The sequence below is a fragment of the Peromyscus californicus genome, unplaced genomic scaffold (assembly GCF_007827085.1).
Source record: "Peromyscus californicus insignis strain IS unplaced genomic scaffold, ASM782708v3 Scaffold_4__1_contigs__length_199733344, whole genome shotgun sequence".
NCBI classification, from domain to species: Eukaryota; Metazoa; Chordata; class Mammalia; order Rodentia; family Cricetidae; genus Peromyscus; species Peromyscus californicus.
In genome coordinates this window covers 75,485,473-75,501,332 of record NW_026294562.1, presented here as the reverse complement: position 1 = coordinate 75,501,332, position 15,860 = coordinate 75,485,473, and the positions used below count along the sequence as shown (strand labels likewise).

General features: G+C 48.6%; 1 protein-coding gene across 2 annotated transcripts; it reads left to right on the top strand.

Annotated features, from left to right (window-relative positions):
* Positions 1–7,611: 7,611 nt before the first annotated feature.
* On the top strand, positions 7,612–12,779 carry Bckdk (branched chain keto acid dehydrogenase kinase). Of its 2 annotated transcripts, none has more exons than XM_052712297.1 (12): positions 7,612–7,732; positions 8,326–8,688; positions 8,811–8,879; positions 8,953–9,063; positions 9,317–9,364; positions 9,440–9,559; positions 9,641–9,739; positions 9,914–9,987; positions 11,384–11,512; positions 11,588–11,677; positions 12,076–12,234; positions 12,385–12,779. In XM_052712297.1, the coding sequence occupies exons 2-12, from the start codon at positions 8,494–8,496 to the stop codon at positions 12,506–12,508; spliced, it is 1,218 nt and encodes a 405-aa protein (XP_052568257.1). In that variant the 5' UTR covers positions 7,612–7,732; positions 8,326–8,493; the 3' UTR covers positions 12,509–12,779. The 2 variants fall into 2 exon arrangements, with proteins under 2 accessions (XP_052568257.1, XP_052568256.1); XM_052712296.1 differs by having other exon boundaries at positions 7,613–7,732; positions 12,324–12,779.
* The last annotated feature ends 3,081 nt before the right edge of the window (positions 12,780–15,860 follow it).

Here is a 15,860-nt window from a genome sequence, read left to right as displayed (position 1 = left end):
CAGCCTAGAGGAGGACAGTCAGAGCTGTTACACAGAGAAGCCCTGTCTTGAAAAACAAACAAACAAAAGTATTTGTTTTATTATTCATGTCATAGGACTTTTATTATTGTTTTAGGATTAGCATACAGAGTAATGGGGTTTTTATGCAGGAATAGAAATCCACAGATACTGATAATGAATCTATTTATCAAGGGGTTGTATGGGGTATCAACTCACTGATACAGGATAAAGCAAATCTGTTGTAGAGTCCTGCAAGGCTGAGAGCTGGTCCCACGCTGTTTCCCAATGCCTGAGTCAGTCTTCACTGTCCAAGAACAGGAGAGAGAAAAGGGACTCCATGTACATGCTCTTCAGGTCTTAAGCTAGCCAAGAGGCCATGCCCTAGGGGCTGGTACCCCAAGGTCATAGGTGGAACAAATACCCACGACAGGTTTTATTGTGGCATCTCTGTACATATGTACTTACACTTCACTCTATTTATATCCCAATTTCTTCTTCCTGTCCCCCTCATGCCTCCCAAATAGTTCCCTTCTTCCCCCAGTCAGCCCCCTTTTCGCTTTCCTATTATATGTATTCTGTTTCCCTTTCTATTTCCCATCTCCCTTATTTAAGATCTCTTCCTTTTATTTTTGTGGATGGGGTCTGTCCTAGAACTCTCCACATAGAACAGCCTGCCCCTGCCTCCAGAGTGTGCTGAGATTAAAGGGTTGCACCGCTATGCCAGCCAAGATCTTTCCCTGTCTTTATCAAGATCTCCTTTCCAGGTACGACCTACAGAGAAACAAGCAAAAATAAATACATACAAGATAAGCTAGGCATGATGGTAAACTTGGGAGGTTGGAGGCAGAAAGATCAAGAATTCAAGGTTATCCTCAACATGAACTACAAATAAATAAGCCAGAGATACTACCCTGGATTATTGTGTGGGCCCAAGAAAAAATGAAAGTTCACAGGAAAGAGTCACAGGGAAGTGACCACAGAAGCAACAGAGGGAGTCCTGAGCTAATCATGAATGTTAGTAACTTTGAAAAGCAGGCAAGGGCAGAGAAACAGAAACAGATCTTCCTTCCCGAGTTTCTAGAACAGCCTCTCCATACAGCCCTGGCTAACAAAACTTTTCCCAAGACTCCTACCTCAGCTTCCTGAATGTTGGGGTTACAGACATGTGTCATCATGTTTGGCCAGAATTAACTAATTAATCAGTTAGTACTGTGCTGTGGGGAGCCAAGGAAGCCTTGAACAAGTGTGTAAGGACGGGATGAAGTCCTGAGTGAATGTGTATTGTTGGCATGGTCAGGGCCATCTCAAGGACCAATGCCCCAGACCCATGGGAATTTGGCAAAGCTTCCTCAGTCCTGGAGTGAGGCTCAGAGAGATGCCAAAGTCTTCCTCTGGTCCAAGTGAACATGCTGATAGTATGTATGTGCAAGTATGAGTGTCTGAGAACAACTGACCAACGTGGGCAAAAAGTAGCAACTGTAGCTTCCACCTACCAGCGGTTACAGCCTGAGACTGCTCACCTACAGGAGCCTCCTACTGAGACTAGCTATCGCCTGTCCCTCTGCTGCACATAATAAACTCTCTGAGGGCTGAGGTTTTTGTATCGAAGGTGCACTCCATCAGAGCAAGGCCAGTACCTGTGTTTGTGTGTCAATTCTTTCTTCCTTCCCTCACTGCCCGAGTCAGGTTTCTGGGAGGAAGCCATACAGGCAGGATTCAGTGATGTGGTACTGTACAAACCAGTCTCATTTCTTTGACCCCCTCAATTTTCTTGCCTCCAGTTCCCTAGTTACTAGGATCACAGACCTGGATCACCAGACCCAAAAAGCTATTGATATTTTTCTTTTAGTCTAGTGACACCTATATTAGACTTCTGCACTAAAGAACAATTAGAAATATTTAGCTACATGAGATTGCTCAGCAGAAAAAGGTTTTCCTACTGCACAAATCTGATGACCTGAGTTTAATCCCCAGAACCCATGTGAAGGTGATGTGGGTTCCCAATAAACCTTGAACTCTGCAAGACCCTGACCGATGAACTTTCTGTTCCCCTAAGGCTTGCTGAAATCCCTGCCCTGTGCTGACACTCCAGCCTCTTCCCCATCACTGCCACTGCCTGACTTGGTCACCCACCATCACCTGCTTCCTGATAGCCAGGCAAGGCAGTTTCTAAAGATAAAATGGCTTCATGTGCACAATGGACAGATGTAGCCCCTTGAAACTGCATTAACTTCCTCTTCCCAAGCCTTTCATTTGCCTCCATTAAGGGCCCCAACCAACTTTCTCCTTTTGCAGACCCCCTTTCCCATGGAGAGCGTCTGTTCTTTGATGTTTGACATAAACAATCCTGTCTGTTGAGGTCAAACTCTGGTCTCTTATTACGTCTTTTTACTCTGTACCCAAAATCTAACAGGTGGAACCAACTCCACAAAATTATCCTACGATCTCCACATGCATGTGCACACTTGTACACACACACACTCACACACACATACCCTTTTTATTTTTTTTTATTTTTATTTTTTTAGTTTTTCCGAGACGGGGTTGCTCTGCGTAGCTTTGCACCTTTCCTGGATCTTGCTCAATAGACCAGGCTGGCCTTGAACTCACAGAGATCCACCAGGCTCTGCCTCCCGAGTGCTGGGATTAAAGGCGTGCACCACCACCACCAGGCAAAGATTTATTTATTTATTATGTATACAGTGTTCTGTCTGCATGCATGCCTACAGGCCAGAAGAGGGCACCAGATCTCATTACAGATGGTTGTGAGCCACCATGTGGTTGCTGGGAATTGAACTCAGGACCTCTGGAAGAGCAGTCAGTGCTCTTTAACCTCTGAGCCATCTCTCCAGCCCCACATACCCTTTTTAAAAGAAAAAGAAAATTACTTTTTGATGTTGCTAACCACCAAACCTGTTGTAATTTGTTATAACAGCTCATGGAAATGAATATAGACAATAGGATTTAGGCCTATTTCTCAACTCCTGTTATCTACTGCTGACTTCTCCTAGATTAGACAGAGTGATATGAGTAGGAAAAAGACAGAAGCCACAGCTGAGCATGATGGTACGTGCCTGTGATCCCGGCACTTGGGAAGCTGAAGTGTGATCCTAATTAGTCTTAACAATAAAAACCTAGAGTCAGATATCGAGGGTCAAAGCTGAAAGATGAGAGCAGCCAGCTACCAGAGAGACTTCTTACCTCTAGGAATCCTCAGACGGAAAGGGCAAGATCCTGCCTCTACCAGTCCTCAGACTGAAATGGGCTGTCCTGTCTCAGACTGAATGGGGGAAATCCTGTCTCTATGAATCCCCAGATTGAATGGCGGCTGAGATCCTGTCTCCACCTCCCTAGTGCCAGGATTAAAGGCATGAGACCTCAAGTGCTGGGTTTAAAGGTGTGAGCCACCACCGCCTGGCTCTGTTTCTCCTTTAGACTGGATCAATCTTGTGTAGCCCAGGGTGGCCTTGAATTCCCAATCTTCCTGCTTCCTCCTCCCAAGTGCTGGGATTAAAGGTGTGTGCCACCATGGCCTGGCCTCTATGGTTACCTAGTGGCTAGCTCTTCCCTCTGATCTCCAGGCAAGCTTTGTTTGTCAGAACACAAACAAAATGTCATACAACAGGAAGCAGAGCCAGGAGGATCACTGCAAATTTGAGTCTAGCCTGGTCTACAGAGTAAGTTTCAGGCTAGTCAGAGCTACATACTGAGACCCTGTCACTTAAAGCAAAACAACAACAAGGAAAGGTTGGAAGACACAGTTACTTTATGATTCAGCCTCACGGGCCAGTTCTATTCAGCATGGGAAGAGTTTACACAGCAGATAAGGCCGAGGACCTATCAGTACCTAGTAAATAACCACAAAACAGCAATAGCAACTTAACAATAATACGTTAAAGCAATAAGAAGTAATGTTGGGCCAGGCAGTGATGGCGGTGCACACCTTTAATCCCAGCACTCGGGAGGCAGAGGCAGGTGGATCTCTTGTGAGTTTGAGGCCAGCCTGGTCTACAGAGCGAGATTCAGGACAGGCACCAAAACTACACAGAGAAACCCTGTCTCGAAAACAAAACAAAACAAAAATAATAAAATAAAGTGTGTGTGTGTGTGTGTGTGTGTGTGTGTGAGAGAGAGAGAGAGAGAGAGAGAGAGAGAGAGAGAGAGAGAGAGAGAGAGAGACAGAGACAGAGAGAGAGAGAGAGAGAGAGAGAGTTGGATTACTAGATTAGGGATGTGGCATAAAACAAGGTGTGCACACATTTTTGTTGTTTTGTTATGTTTTGACTTTATGTGTATGGGTGTTTATGTCTGCATGTATATCTGTGCATGGTGTGTACACAGTGCCCTCAGAGGCCAAAAGAGGGTGTCAGATCCCCTGGAACTGAAGTTATAGATGGTTGTTAATTGCCATGTGGGTGCTGGGATTCCAATCAGGGTCTCCTAACTGCTAAGCCACCTTTCCAGCCCTGTCAAACAAATAATTTACATGCTGTCTTCCTGTATTGTTAAAATTAGGGAATTAGATGAAAGACCCTAGCCCTTCAGGTTTACACCCCCAAGCCTCAGGAAAAGAGAAACTTCAAGCACCAGGAAATGAGAAACTAAAAATCAGTTCCCAGGGCAACCTGACTCAGCCACTACTCAATCACCCCTGTAACAATATAACAATGTAGCCGGGCGGTGGTGGCGCACGCCTTTGATCCCAGCACTCGGGAGGCAGAGCCAGGCGGATCTCTGTGAGTTCGAGGCCAGCCTGGTCTCCAAAGCGAGTTCCAGGAAAGGCGCAAAGCTACACAGAGAAACCCTGTCTCGAAAAACCAAAAAAAAAAAAAAAACAATATAACAATGTAAAAAGATTTCTGTTAAGAGATGTGCTCAACTGTGACTGGGATAGTTGCAGGTGTTCCAGGAAGGACCACCGTGACTTGTGTGTAAGCTCCACTCCCGCCCTGATACCCCCCTTGAGGTTTACATAACTGTACCCCCTCTGTGATCACCCTGTGATCAGGCCATGAAATTGTATGGGAATTGTAATCTTGTGGGTTTTTCCTTTAAAAGCCCTTATGGGGCTGCAGTAAGATGCGGCTCTTGCTCTTAGGAGCAGAGTTTGCCCTTCTATATAGAAGCTTAATAAATCCTCATGCTGTTGCATCAACTGGACTGGAGTCTGGGTTCTTGGGGTGCTCACTTGAGACCCTAAACTTTGGGGTCCAACATTAGCAACTAATAAATTTGGTGGCTGGAGGTGGAGATCAATTGTCTTGCTTAGTATGTATGAGATACTGGGTTTGATTCACTATATTTCCCACATGCACATGTATACACACACATATATATTATATATATATAAAATATATGTGTATATTTATAAAACCCTCAGTACTTTTGATATATATAATCTCCACAGTGTGTGTGCGTGTTATTGGGGAGAATGGTACAGACAAGAAATGGGTGATAGCCGGGTGGTGGTGGCACACGCCTTTAATCCCAGCACTTAGGAGGCAGAGGCAGGCGGATCTCTGTGAGTTCAAGGCCAGCCTGGTCTACAGAGCAAGATCCAGGACAGCCAAGGCTACACAGAGAAACCCTGTCTCAAAAAACTAAAACTAAAACACAACCAAAGAAATGGGCAGGTACAGACAAGAAAAGGCAGAGTGGGGGAGGTGGAAGTGACCACAGTTTTAACTAGGATGGACAGTGTGAGCTTCATCCAGTTGAGTAAAATCCCGGAGATGAGGAAACGCGTTATGAGGCTGTCTAGGGTAAGGGTGTTCCATGCAGAGAGAACAGCCAGTGAGAGATGGAATAAGCCCAGCATGTTTGGTGAGCCACTGAGAGGCCACCAGTGTGGAACAGAACGAATGTGAGGAGGCGAGGACGGAGAGGGAGACGTATCTTCTCATCTTTCTGTGTCCCGATTCTTGCATCTGTAATAGGAAGATGAAAACAGTGCCCACCTTATAGAACAGTTACAAAGATAAAAAATCAACACATATAAAGCAGTGCCGAAGCACCTTTAAGCTACCTATGAGCTGGCAGCTTTGTGAACAAGAAAGAGCTAAGGACATGTGTGCTCAACCTAGGTAGCCAGCAGCTACAGCCAGTTCAGATGATGCGCTAGTCTAGAGCCAGGTTAAATGAGGTGAAGCAGTTGCCAGACGCCTCCGCCTACCGGCTGTCACAGGCGCCGCCTGGGGTGGCTCCCATCCACGCCGCAGCCACGTGAGCGGCAAGTCCAGGAACCTAACAGTCACTCAGAGTCCTCTGCTTGTGATGAAGGCTGTCACCCTTCTCTCCCTCTTCTTCCACGTGCTAAAGTTATGCCTGCCAGCCAGAGCTGAATGGCCTGGCTTTGCACCAGGATGTTGCCAGGAAGTTGTAAAAAAAAGTGGGGGAGGGGGAGGACCGGAGTAGGGGAAGAATCAATTAGGAGACCTAGAGATTCTCTAAGTCTGGAAGGTGTCTCTGCAGACCTTCCCCCACTTCCTCAGGCAGGTCAGCCATGTGAGGGATTCCACCCCCAAGGCAGGACGTTTTCAAAGGAAACCACTGCCTTATTTAACATATTATCTTTAAATATTAAGAAATCAGTACACACATTCTGAAAAACCTCCCCTGATCATCTTTCTGCTTAATTGTCTTCTCCGTTCTTTTTGCCACCTGGTCCATGTTTCCATCACTACAGTTCTAAGGAGGAGGGGATAATTAAAACCCTTATTGAACCCAGGTGTGGTGGCACTTGCCGGTAAACTGAGGCTGAGGTAGGCAGGGCCAGATTCTCAGGCTTGGGGCAGGAGGAAAGAGAGTTCCAGGCCAGTCTGTCCACAATAGTGAGATTCACTATTTGAGATTGGTCTCAAAACACCAATCAAAACATAAAACAAAATCATTAGGCGGTTCCTAACTTTCAGCTGTTAGGCACTCCATGAATCCCCTCCCTCCGAGATTCCAAACGGCTCCAGCCATACCTTCAGATCTTCCAGGCTGTTCTTTATCCGGTCCCAGTCTCCTTGCCTGGCCACGTTCTGCTCGTATCCTACACCTGGCTCTCTCACAAACTCCCGTGAAGCCACTAGACAGCTATCACACCGTTTTCCTCCTCAGAGCAGAGAGCTATTTATTTGAGACACCCTACCTCCCTTGGACAGAAAAGTCACCCAGTCATGTTAACTTGCCGGCAGGTAGAAATAGTAACGCCCATGCTAATTCCACACCTAGCACTGTTCTAGGCAGCTTGAATATATAAATTTATATAATCTACAGAGGTCCTCGTTTTTGCCAATACCAAAATTAGAGTACTGAGAAATTAGCTTACTTTCCTCGGGTGTTAAGGAAGCTGAGCTGGAGTTTGAACCAAGCAGACCATGAGTGAGTTAGAAGCTTGAAGGATGGGACCCTGGGATCTAAGGATCTAAGGGTTTTTCCTGCTCTCAAAATCTTTGCTCCCAGGGAGCTCATTTTATTAAACAGAAAGTAGAGTCGATGATTGGCTACTGTTAACTTCGGGACCACTGGAGGGAACTAAACTACTTATCTGAAGGGGGTGGGGATAGCCCGATGGGCAGGAGCCCACGCAAGTCCTCGTGGCCAAACTACAACTCCCAGGAGGCACTGGGCACACACAGCCCGCGCGATGTTACATCGAAGGAGGGCGCAGGCGGGCTCGGCTAGCCGGGCGGGTCGACTGCTTCGGCGGTTCCGCTCGGACCCGGGCCCAGCGTCTGGCTTCGAGGTAAGTGGAGTAACTCGCGCAGAACCCCTCCGGTGGACGCTCGGCAGCACACGTCCTCAGTCTCCACCTCTGCGCGGGAGTGCGCATGGGCGGGGGCTGGCATCTACCATATGGGGGGACCCCGGCCGGACTAAGTGACCCAGCGAAGGGGGGATCTCCGATGGGGAACCCTGGGACCGCAGTTTTGCTGCATGCACCCTGTTCTCCCGTACGCTATGCTTGTCGCACGGACGCAGGCCGGTCTTCAAGGGCTGGGGTCCCGTAATGCCGATTAGGGGTCAGATCCACCCCTGAATGGGGTTGTCCGGAACCTGAGGGAGCTGGGGAGAGGTTTTATGGCTAGAATGAACTGGAGATTTCTCCACCCGCTTCCCCGAGCGCGCATACGTACCCCCAGGTTGAGTTTCATGTAGAAGAGTACAACCCCCCCCCCCCCCCCGGAAAGTGTTGTCCAGTCTGAGTGTCTGGGGAGATGGTGGTTGTTAAGGGTTGGGCAAGGTTGTCCAGGTCTGAGGATACTGGTGTGCACTTGGAGAAATAGTGCAGACCATCTGGATTCGGATCCTTACAACTGTCTTCCACCACTCCAATAGATGGAAACTGTTGTGCCTGCGCGGAGCATGTCAGCATCGTTGAGGGACCCACATCCCTGAAATCCGAGAAAAGCCCTGCCTACTGCCTCTGCTCCGCTTTGGGGTCACCACTGCCTGTCGGGTCCTTAATCCTATAGTGGCAGCCTAGTCCAACAAAGAAACAAGACAATGATATTGACTTTGGTGCTGGGCAGCGGCCCTCGGAGAGGGCCTTCACTTCGGCCCCTCTTAGGGTCCTCACTGTCACTCCGGGCTCGATCAACATCAGCCACCGATACACACCATGTGGAGCTGGCCAGAGAACGCTCCAAGACTGTCACCTCTTTTTACAACCAGTCAGCCATTGACGTGGCAGCAGAGAAGGTAGGATGCTTGGGTGATTAGCAGAAGTCAAGTTGGAATAAGTCTTAAGGGAAAGGGCTGAGCTAATGTGGGGTTGGTGGGGTCTTGAATGTCTGGTGCTCAAAGTCCATCTTCCCTTTCAGCCCTCGGTCCGCCTCACTCCCACCATGATGCTCTATTCTGGCCGCTCACAGGATGGCAGCCACCTTCTGGTAAGGCTCTCTCTTCCCTTGCTGCTCCAGAGACTCTAGCCAGCTGCTTAGGCCCTCCCTCTTTTTCTTATAGAAAAGTGGCCGCTACTTGCAGCAGGAGTTACCAGTGAGGATCGCTCACCGCATCAAGGGCTTCCGTAGCCTTCCCTTCATCATTGGTTGCAATCCCACCATACTGCATGTGGTAAGGTAGAGGGGACTTCCTGTCAGCATGCACCCTGCCCAAGAGGCAAAGGTCGGGGGAGCTCCGGCCTGCTGCAAGGTGTCAGGTCCAGACGGGGACTGAGCCTCAGTACATCAGAGGCCCATCAGTGGGAACTGGAAGGGTCTATTGGGGCTTGGACCTTACTAATTGAGTCGGGTGGTGAGCCCTCTGGTGACTCTTCTATTCGAGTGTCTGTGACAGCACTGTGAATTCTCATACTTATTCCACGCAGCATGAGCTATACATCCGGGCCTTCCAGAAGCTGACCGACTTCCCTCCGGTGAGGCTTGGCTGAGTAGGGTGAGGGGCCAAGGTCCGGGTCAGACCACTGTGCTTATGACTCTGTGACCTGCAGATCAAGGACCAGGCCGACGAGGCCCAGTATTGCCAGCTGGTACGACAGCTGCTGGATGACCACAAGGATGTGGTGACCCTGTTAGCTGAGGGTCTCCGCGAGAGCCGGAAACACATAGAGGTCAGCGGCAGTAGAGAATGGGGCCCGGCGAAGTAGGATGGTTGAGACGGGACAGAGGTTTTAGAGGCCGACTCTTTATAGGATGAAAAGCTGGTCCGGTACTTCTTGGACAAGACTCTGACTTCGAGACTTGGGATCCGCATGCTGGCCACTCATCACCTGGCATTGCATGAAGACAAGGTGGAGCCGAGGGCCAGCACTGACTGACCTGGGAATGTTAAATGGGGACACATGAGCCACGAGCCCCTTGGGGCTAGGGACGGGCTTTGGGGGTGCTCTGGCATTCCGGAAACCCTGGGCATTTGGCAGCTGGGGTGGGGTCTTGCTAGCTCCGGCCTTCTTTCTTCCTGCCAGCCCGATTTTGTCGGTATTATCTGCACCCGTCTGTCACCCAAGAAGATTATTGAAAAGTGGGTGGATTTTGCCAGGTGAGACTAGCATGGAGCAGGGGGTTGATGTCCAGGGGCAGAGAGAGTGTCTGTCTGAGTCCTCGTGTGGTCCAGGGCAAGGGCTCTTTTTCGTTTTGCTTTTTTAAAAACAGTATTTTATGCGTATGGGTGTTTTGCCTGCACGTGTGTCTGTGTGCCATGTGGGTGCTGGGAACCAAACCTGGGTCCTCTGCAAGAACACCAGATGCTCTTAACTACCAAGCCATCTCTCTGGCCAGTTTTGGTTTAAATTTTATTACATTTAATTATTTCTGAGGGTATTACAATAACGTGTGTATTCATGTGCCACAATTCTGTCAGAAGACAACGTGATGGGGTCAGTTTTCTCCTCCCACCGTGCGGGGTCAGGGATCAAGCTCGGGTAGTCAGGCTTGGCAGCAGGCGCCTTTACACACTAAGCCACTTCGTTCTCTTTTAATAATTTATTTATATTGTATTTTATGTACATTGGCGTTTGGCCTGCATGTATGTCTGTGTGAGGGTGCTGGGTCCCCTGGAAGAGGAGTTACAGACAGTTGTGACCTGCCATGTGGGTGCTAGGAATCGAACCCAGGTCCTCTGCAAGAGCAGCCAGTGCTCTTAATCACTGAGCCGTCTTGCTAGCCCCTACAAAGCCAGTTCTTTCTCTTTTTTTTTTTTTGAGATCAGGTGTCACTAGGTAGCTCTAGCTGTCCTGGAACTCTCTTATGTAGACCAGGCTGGCCTTGAACTCAGAGATCCACCTGCCTCTTCCTCTCAAGTACTGGATTAAAGGTGTGCGCCACCACTGCCAGGCTTGTGTCAGTCTTCCTTAGTGCTGGGATTACAGATGTATGTCACCGTGGGCAGTGTGGGCAGGGTTCTCAGTGGCACTGTTGACATCTCCATAAGGATTTACTTGTTCTCTGTGTGCATGAGGGTTTGTCTCCATGGGTGGATGTGTGCCGTGTTTGTGCTGGGTGCCCACAGAGGTCCCCCTGGAACCAGTTATAGGCAGTTGTGAGCTGCCCGACATGGGTGCTGGGAACTTGAATCCCCTGCAAGGATAAATGTTCTTAAGAACCAGTGAGGGGTTGGGGATTTAGCTCAGTGGTAGAGTGCTTGCCTAGCAAGCGCAAGGCCCTGACTTCGGTCCTCAGCTCTGAAAAAAAAAAAAAAAAAGAACCAGTGAACCATCTCTCCAGCCCTACGACTGACATCTTAAGCTAGTGAGGGCTTTTGTGCATTTGACATAGGCTGTTTAGTGCAACCTTTGATTTCTGCTCACTTGACAGCAGGAATGCCCTTCCATGGGATGAGCAAAACTATCTGTGTGTTGCCCAATGCCCCTTGGGAAGAATTACCTCGGTTAGGAGCTACAGCTCTAGAAATACCTACTGGACCTTTGTATCCACAGACGCCTGTGTGAGCACAAGTATGGCAATGCCCCTCGAGTCCGCATCAACGGACACGTGGCTGCTCGTTTCCCCTTCATCCCCATGCCGCTGGACTACATCCTGCCTGAGCTGCTCAAGAATGCTATGAGGTAGGCAGGCTGGTTGTGTTAGGTGGGGGAAGACAAGCTAGGGTGCCACCATCGACTGGTCTCTCTCCTGAACAGAGCCACAATGGAGAGTCACCTAGATACTCCCTACAATGTTCCAGATGTGGTCATCACCATCGCCAATAACGATATTGATCTCATCATCAGGTTTGCTCAAATTGAATTGGGCTGGGGTGGATGAAGATTCTGGGCGCTATTTCTAACTTGCTGTAGGACCTCAAGCCAGAACCTACCCACCTCTGGGGCTTGGAGCCTGGTCAGAAAAGATATTCTTGGATCTTGAGATTGCCAGGACCTGGGCACTGTGGATTTGGGGCCAGCTGGGGAACCTGGAGTTGGGCAAATGGTGTTTGATGAGAGTAAGAGCAAATGTCAAATGGAATGATCGGGTATCAGCAGTCTGTGGCCCAGGCAGAGGTGGTAAACATAAAGGAAGCCACTTTCTACTTTCATGGAACAGGAAGTCATACTCAGCACTGTCTGCTTAGAGGGCTAGTGAGACCTCAGCAGACCTGACCAAGTCCGTGTTGTCAACATCCTGCCAGGATTTCAGACCGGGGTGGAGGAATCGCTCACAAAGACCTGGATCGGGTCATGGACTACCACTTCACCACAGCTGAGGCCAGCACCCAGGACCCCCGAATCAGCCCCCTCTTCGGCCACCTGGATATGCACAGTGGCAGCCAGTCAGGACCTATGCATGGGTAAGGCCCCCTACCTGCCCAAGATGGGGGGAAGGGTAGACCAGGACACTCAAGCTTCTGAAGCCCCCTATCCTATCCACTGCCCCCAGCTTTGGCTTCGGGCTGCCCACGTCCAGGGCCTATGCGGAGTATCTCGGTGGCTCCCTGCAGCTACAGTCCCTCCAGGGCATTGGCACAGATGTCTACCTTCGGCTCCGCCACATTGATGGCCGGGAGGAAAGCTTCAGGATCTGACGGCAGATGTTGGCCTGCTAGCCTGCCACACTCCTCCTAGGACCTTCTGGGCCTGGCAGGAGGCCACTATGCTCCACACACTGCTGCTTTGTGGAGCTTAGGGCCTCAGACAGACGGACTTACATGGAGCTGGGCACCACTCCTCCTCAGCAGGGCCCACTGCTTTTTACCTCCGAGTCTTGGAGGGAGGAAGTGGGAGCCCCTGAGGCCTCTCATACCAGTTCTGCTGTTCTCACTCTTGAAGAATCCTTATTGGACCTGCTGTTTATTAAAGTCTGCATTTTGAAGGCCCTCTTGGGCCCCAAATGTTAGGAGGGCAGGTGAGCTTTTGTTTCTGCCTCTTGGGTTCCCTGGGCCCTGGAAGTTAACGTGGGCCATGCCCCAGCCTCTAGCTGGCACCCTGGCAGGAGGAGGACTGGCCCCAAGGTTCTTGCCTATTTGACTTGGCAGGAGTGGGGGTGACTTTGGCAGCTTCCGCTTATTGGACAAAACTTTCTGGGCCCCAGACGGTGTTAGAGGCCCAGATGGAGCGCTCCCCTTCCTGGCAGTCACGGAGTTTAGAGGTGAAGGTCGCTAGACCGGGCAGCCTTTTAGGCCACCTGATTCCTGAGCTTGAGTGAGGTTAAAAATACTGCCTGCCAACTGTGGCTGCTGTGGCTGCAAAAAGAAATGCCTAAGGTTATGCAGAGACCACTTCACACAGATAAAGAAGTCTTCTTAGGGAGGGCCTAGGACTTGGGGAAGAAGCACGAGGAGAACTGTGGTGGAACAGAACTTCTGATAGAATTTCAACTGAAAGCATCTCTCCCCCTTGTTTAGGACCTAAGGGCTTGCCTGGTGGGACTGGATAGAAGAATCAGATCTTTTTGTTTGTTTTGCTTTGAGTCAGGGTATCCTATAGCCCAGGCTGGCTTGCCTTTGCTATCAGTCAAGGTTGACCTTGAACTTCTGATCTTCTCCATGGAAATACAATCATCCGGTACCATACCTATTTTTATGCTGTGCTAGGGACAGAACCAGAGCTTCTTTCATGCTAGACAAACAGTCTTCCGAGTGAGTTACATCCCCAGACTTTCCTTTTTTGAGACTGCTTCTCTGTAGCCTTACCTAGTTTGAAATTTGACTTATAGACCAGGCTGGCCTTAAACTTGCCTCAGTCTCTCCTGCCTCTGCCTTCTAAGTGCTGGGATAGACCCATCTCTTGATTTCATGTCTGATCCCTGTCAGATCTCTTCGTGAGGCTAGTTGTGGGTCAATACCATCTCCTGCCTCTCCTGGACAGAACTGTTGGATTGAGGGGAAACAGGAAATTGTATCTGGGGACCAAATGGCAGGTAGGAAACTACAAAGATTTGCCACACTGAAAATCCTGCTGGCTTGGAACTTGGGCCTTACCCTGAGGCAGTAGGGCTCTGTGGATGGGTTTTAAGATAAGAAGGGATGGTTCAGGTTGGAGTCTTCTTTTTTTTTTTCATTTTTAAAGATTTATTTATTTATTATGTAAGTATTAATTTACAATGTTCTGCCTGCATGTATGCCTGCACACCAGAAGAGGGCACCAGATCTCAGTATAGATAGATGGCTGTGAGCCACCATGTGGTTAATCTCTGAGCCATCTCTCCAGCACCCCAGGCTGGATTCTTTAGGAGCTGATCCTGAGGAAGATTTGTGTCCAAATAATTTGTTAAAGTGGTTCCAGGGCTGGGAGACTGTAATGTCCTCAGTTCCATTGTGTGTGGGTGGGGTGGGGTGGGGGGGGTTACTTCCAAAATCAAGTAGGGGAAGCAAGAAAGGAAATAGGAGAGGTCAATCAAGGGATCTTAATAAAAAGTCCAGAGCTAGCACACTATTCCTCAGAAGTAGTCATGAGCATAAGCTCCGTGGTAATTCCCTGTTTGGGGACATAGAGATGGGAAAGTATTTAAATTCCTAGACTGAAAACTCTTAGCCAGAGGTGGTGGCCCACACCTTTAATCCCAGCACTTAATCCCAACATTTGGGAGGCAGAGTCAGGCAGATATCTGTGAATTTGAGGCCATCCTGGTCTACAAAGTGAGTTCCAGGAGCCAGAGCTGTTACACAGAGAAACCCTGTCTCAAACAACAACAACAAAACAAAACTCTTTAGCCTTTTCTGGCAGAATCAAATGTGATACACACCTGGGATCCTGGCACTTGGGACACTTAAACACAGGAGGATCGTGAGTTCAAGGCCTGTCTGGGCTGCTTGGCAGAACCCTGTCTCAACAAATCCCTTAGGCAGCTGTCAGAGAAGAGTCTCTAGTCTTTGAAAGCACAGAGAGCTGATACACACAGAGAAATAACACACATCTAATCATCAGCAACAAAAAGGATCTGGGCCCGGTGAGATGGTTCAGCACGTAAAAGCACTTGACACTGAATTCTGCCCTTGGTTCATGACAGAAGGAAAACTGAATCCTGAGAAGTCCTTACCTGCATGCATGTATGTCTACACTCACACACACACACACACACACACACACACACACACACACACACACACACACTAATAATAATAATAATAATAATAAGGGGGTGGTCTGAGTGCGGTCCCTATACAGTTTTAGGAAGAACAGTTGATTTGCATGTTAGAATCATGGTGGACATTGGCATGAAGGCAGCATGGGTGTGTGTGTGTGTGTGTGTGTGTGTGTGTGTGTGTGTGTGTGTGTTTACATCTGATCAAAGGATTTACTGTGCCTAGGCTAATCCTTACCTAGGAAGGACATCATCTGTAACTGAAGATGTCAGGTGAAGTATTAAGTGAGGTAACAGAAGCCTGAGCAAATGCAATCCTGAAAAGGGTTTTTTGGTTTTCTGTTTTTTACTCTTTGGGGTCCCACCATCCAGCTCCGAAATAAATACACGGAGACTTATTACTTATGAATGCCTGGCCTTAGCTTGGCTCGTTTCTAGCCAGCTTTTCTAACTTAAATTATCACATTTCTCTTTAACTGCACTTTGCCTCTGGGCTTTTTATCTTTCTTTCCTTCTTAATCTGTGGCTGGCTGGCCCCTGGCGTCCTCTCTCCTCCTTTTCTCATTTCCCTCTTTTTCTCTTATTTATTCTCTCTGCCTGCCAGCCCCGCCTATCCTTTCTCCTGCCTTGCTATTGGCCGTTCAGCTCTTTATTAGACCATCAGTTGTTTTAGACAGGCTAAGTAACACAGCTTTACAGAGTTAAGCAAATGCAACATAAAAGAATGCATCACATCTTTGCACCATTAAACAAATATTCCACAGCATAAACGAATGTAACATTTTTTTTTTGGTTTTTCGAGTATAAATCTTTTTTTTTTTTTTTCCCTTAGAGCTGAGGACCGAACCCAGGGCCTTGCACTTGCTAGGCAAGCACTCTACCACTGAGCTAAAT

What these genes read in the sequence shown, in the direction of transcription:
- Bckdk (XM_052712296.1), top strand. Translation starts at nt 8,494, where the DNA reads ATGATATTGACTTTGGTGCTGGGCAGCGGCCCTCGGAGAGGGCCTTCA. An exon ending in AGCTGACCGACTTCCCTCCG is followed by an intron (nt 9,365 to 9,439) that starts GTGAGGCTTGGC and finishes TGTGACCTGCAG; the next exon opens with ATCAAGGACCAGGCCGACGA. An exon ending in CTGCTCAAGAATGCTATGAG is followed by an intron (nt 11,513 to 11,587) that starts GTAGGCAGGCTG and finishes TCTCCTGAACAG; the next exon opens with AGCCACAATGGAGAGTCACC.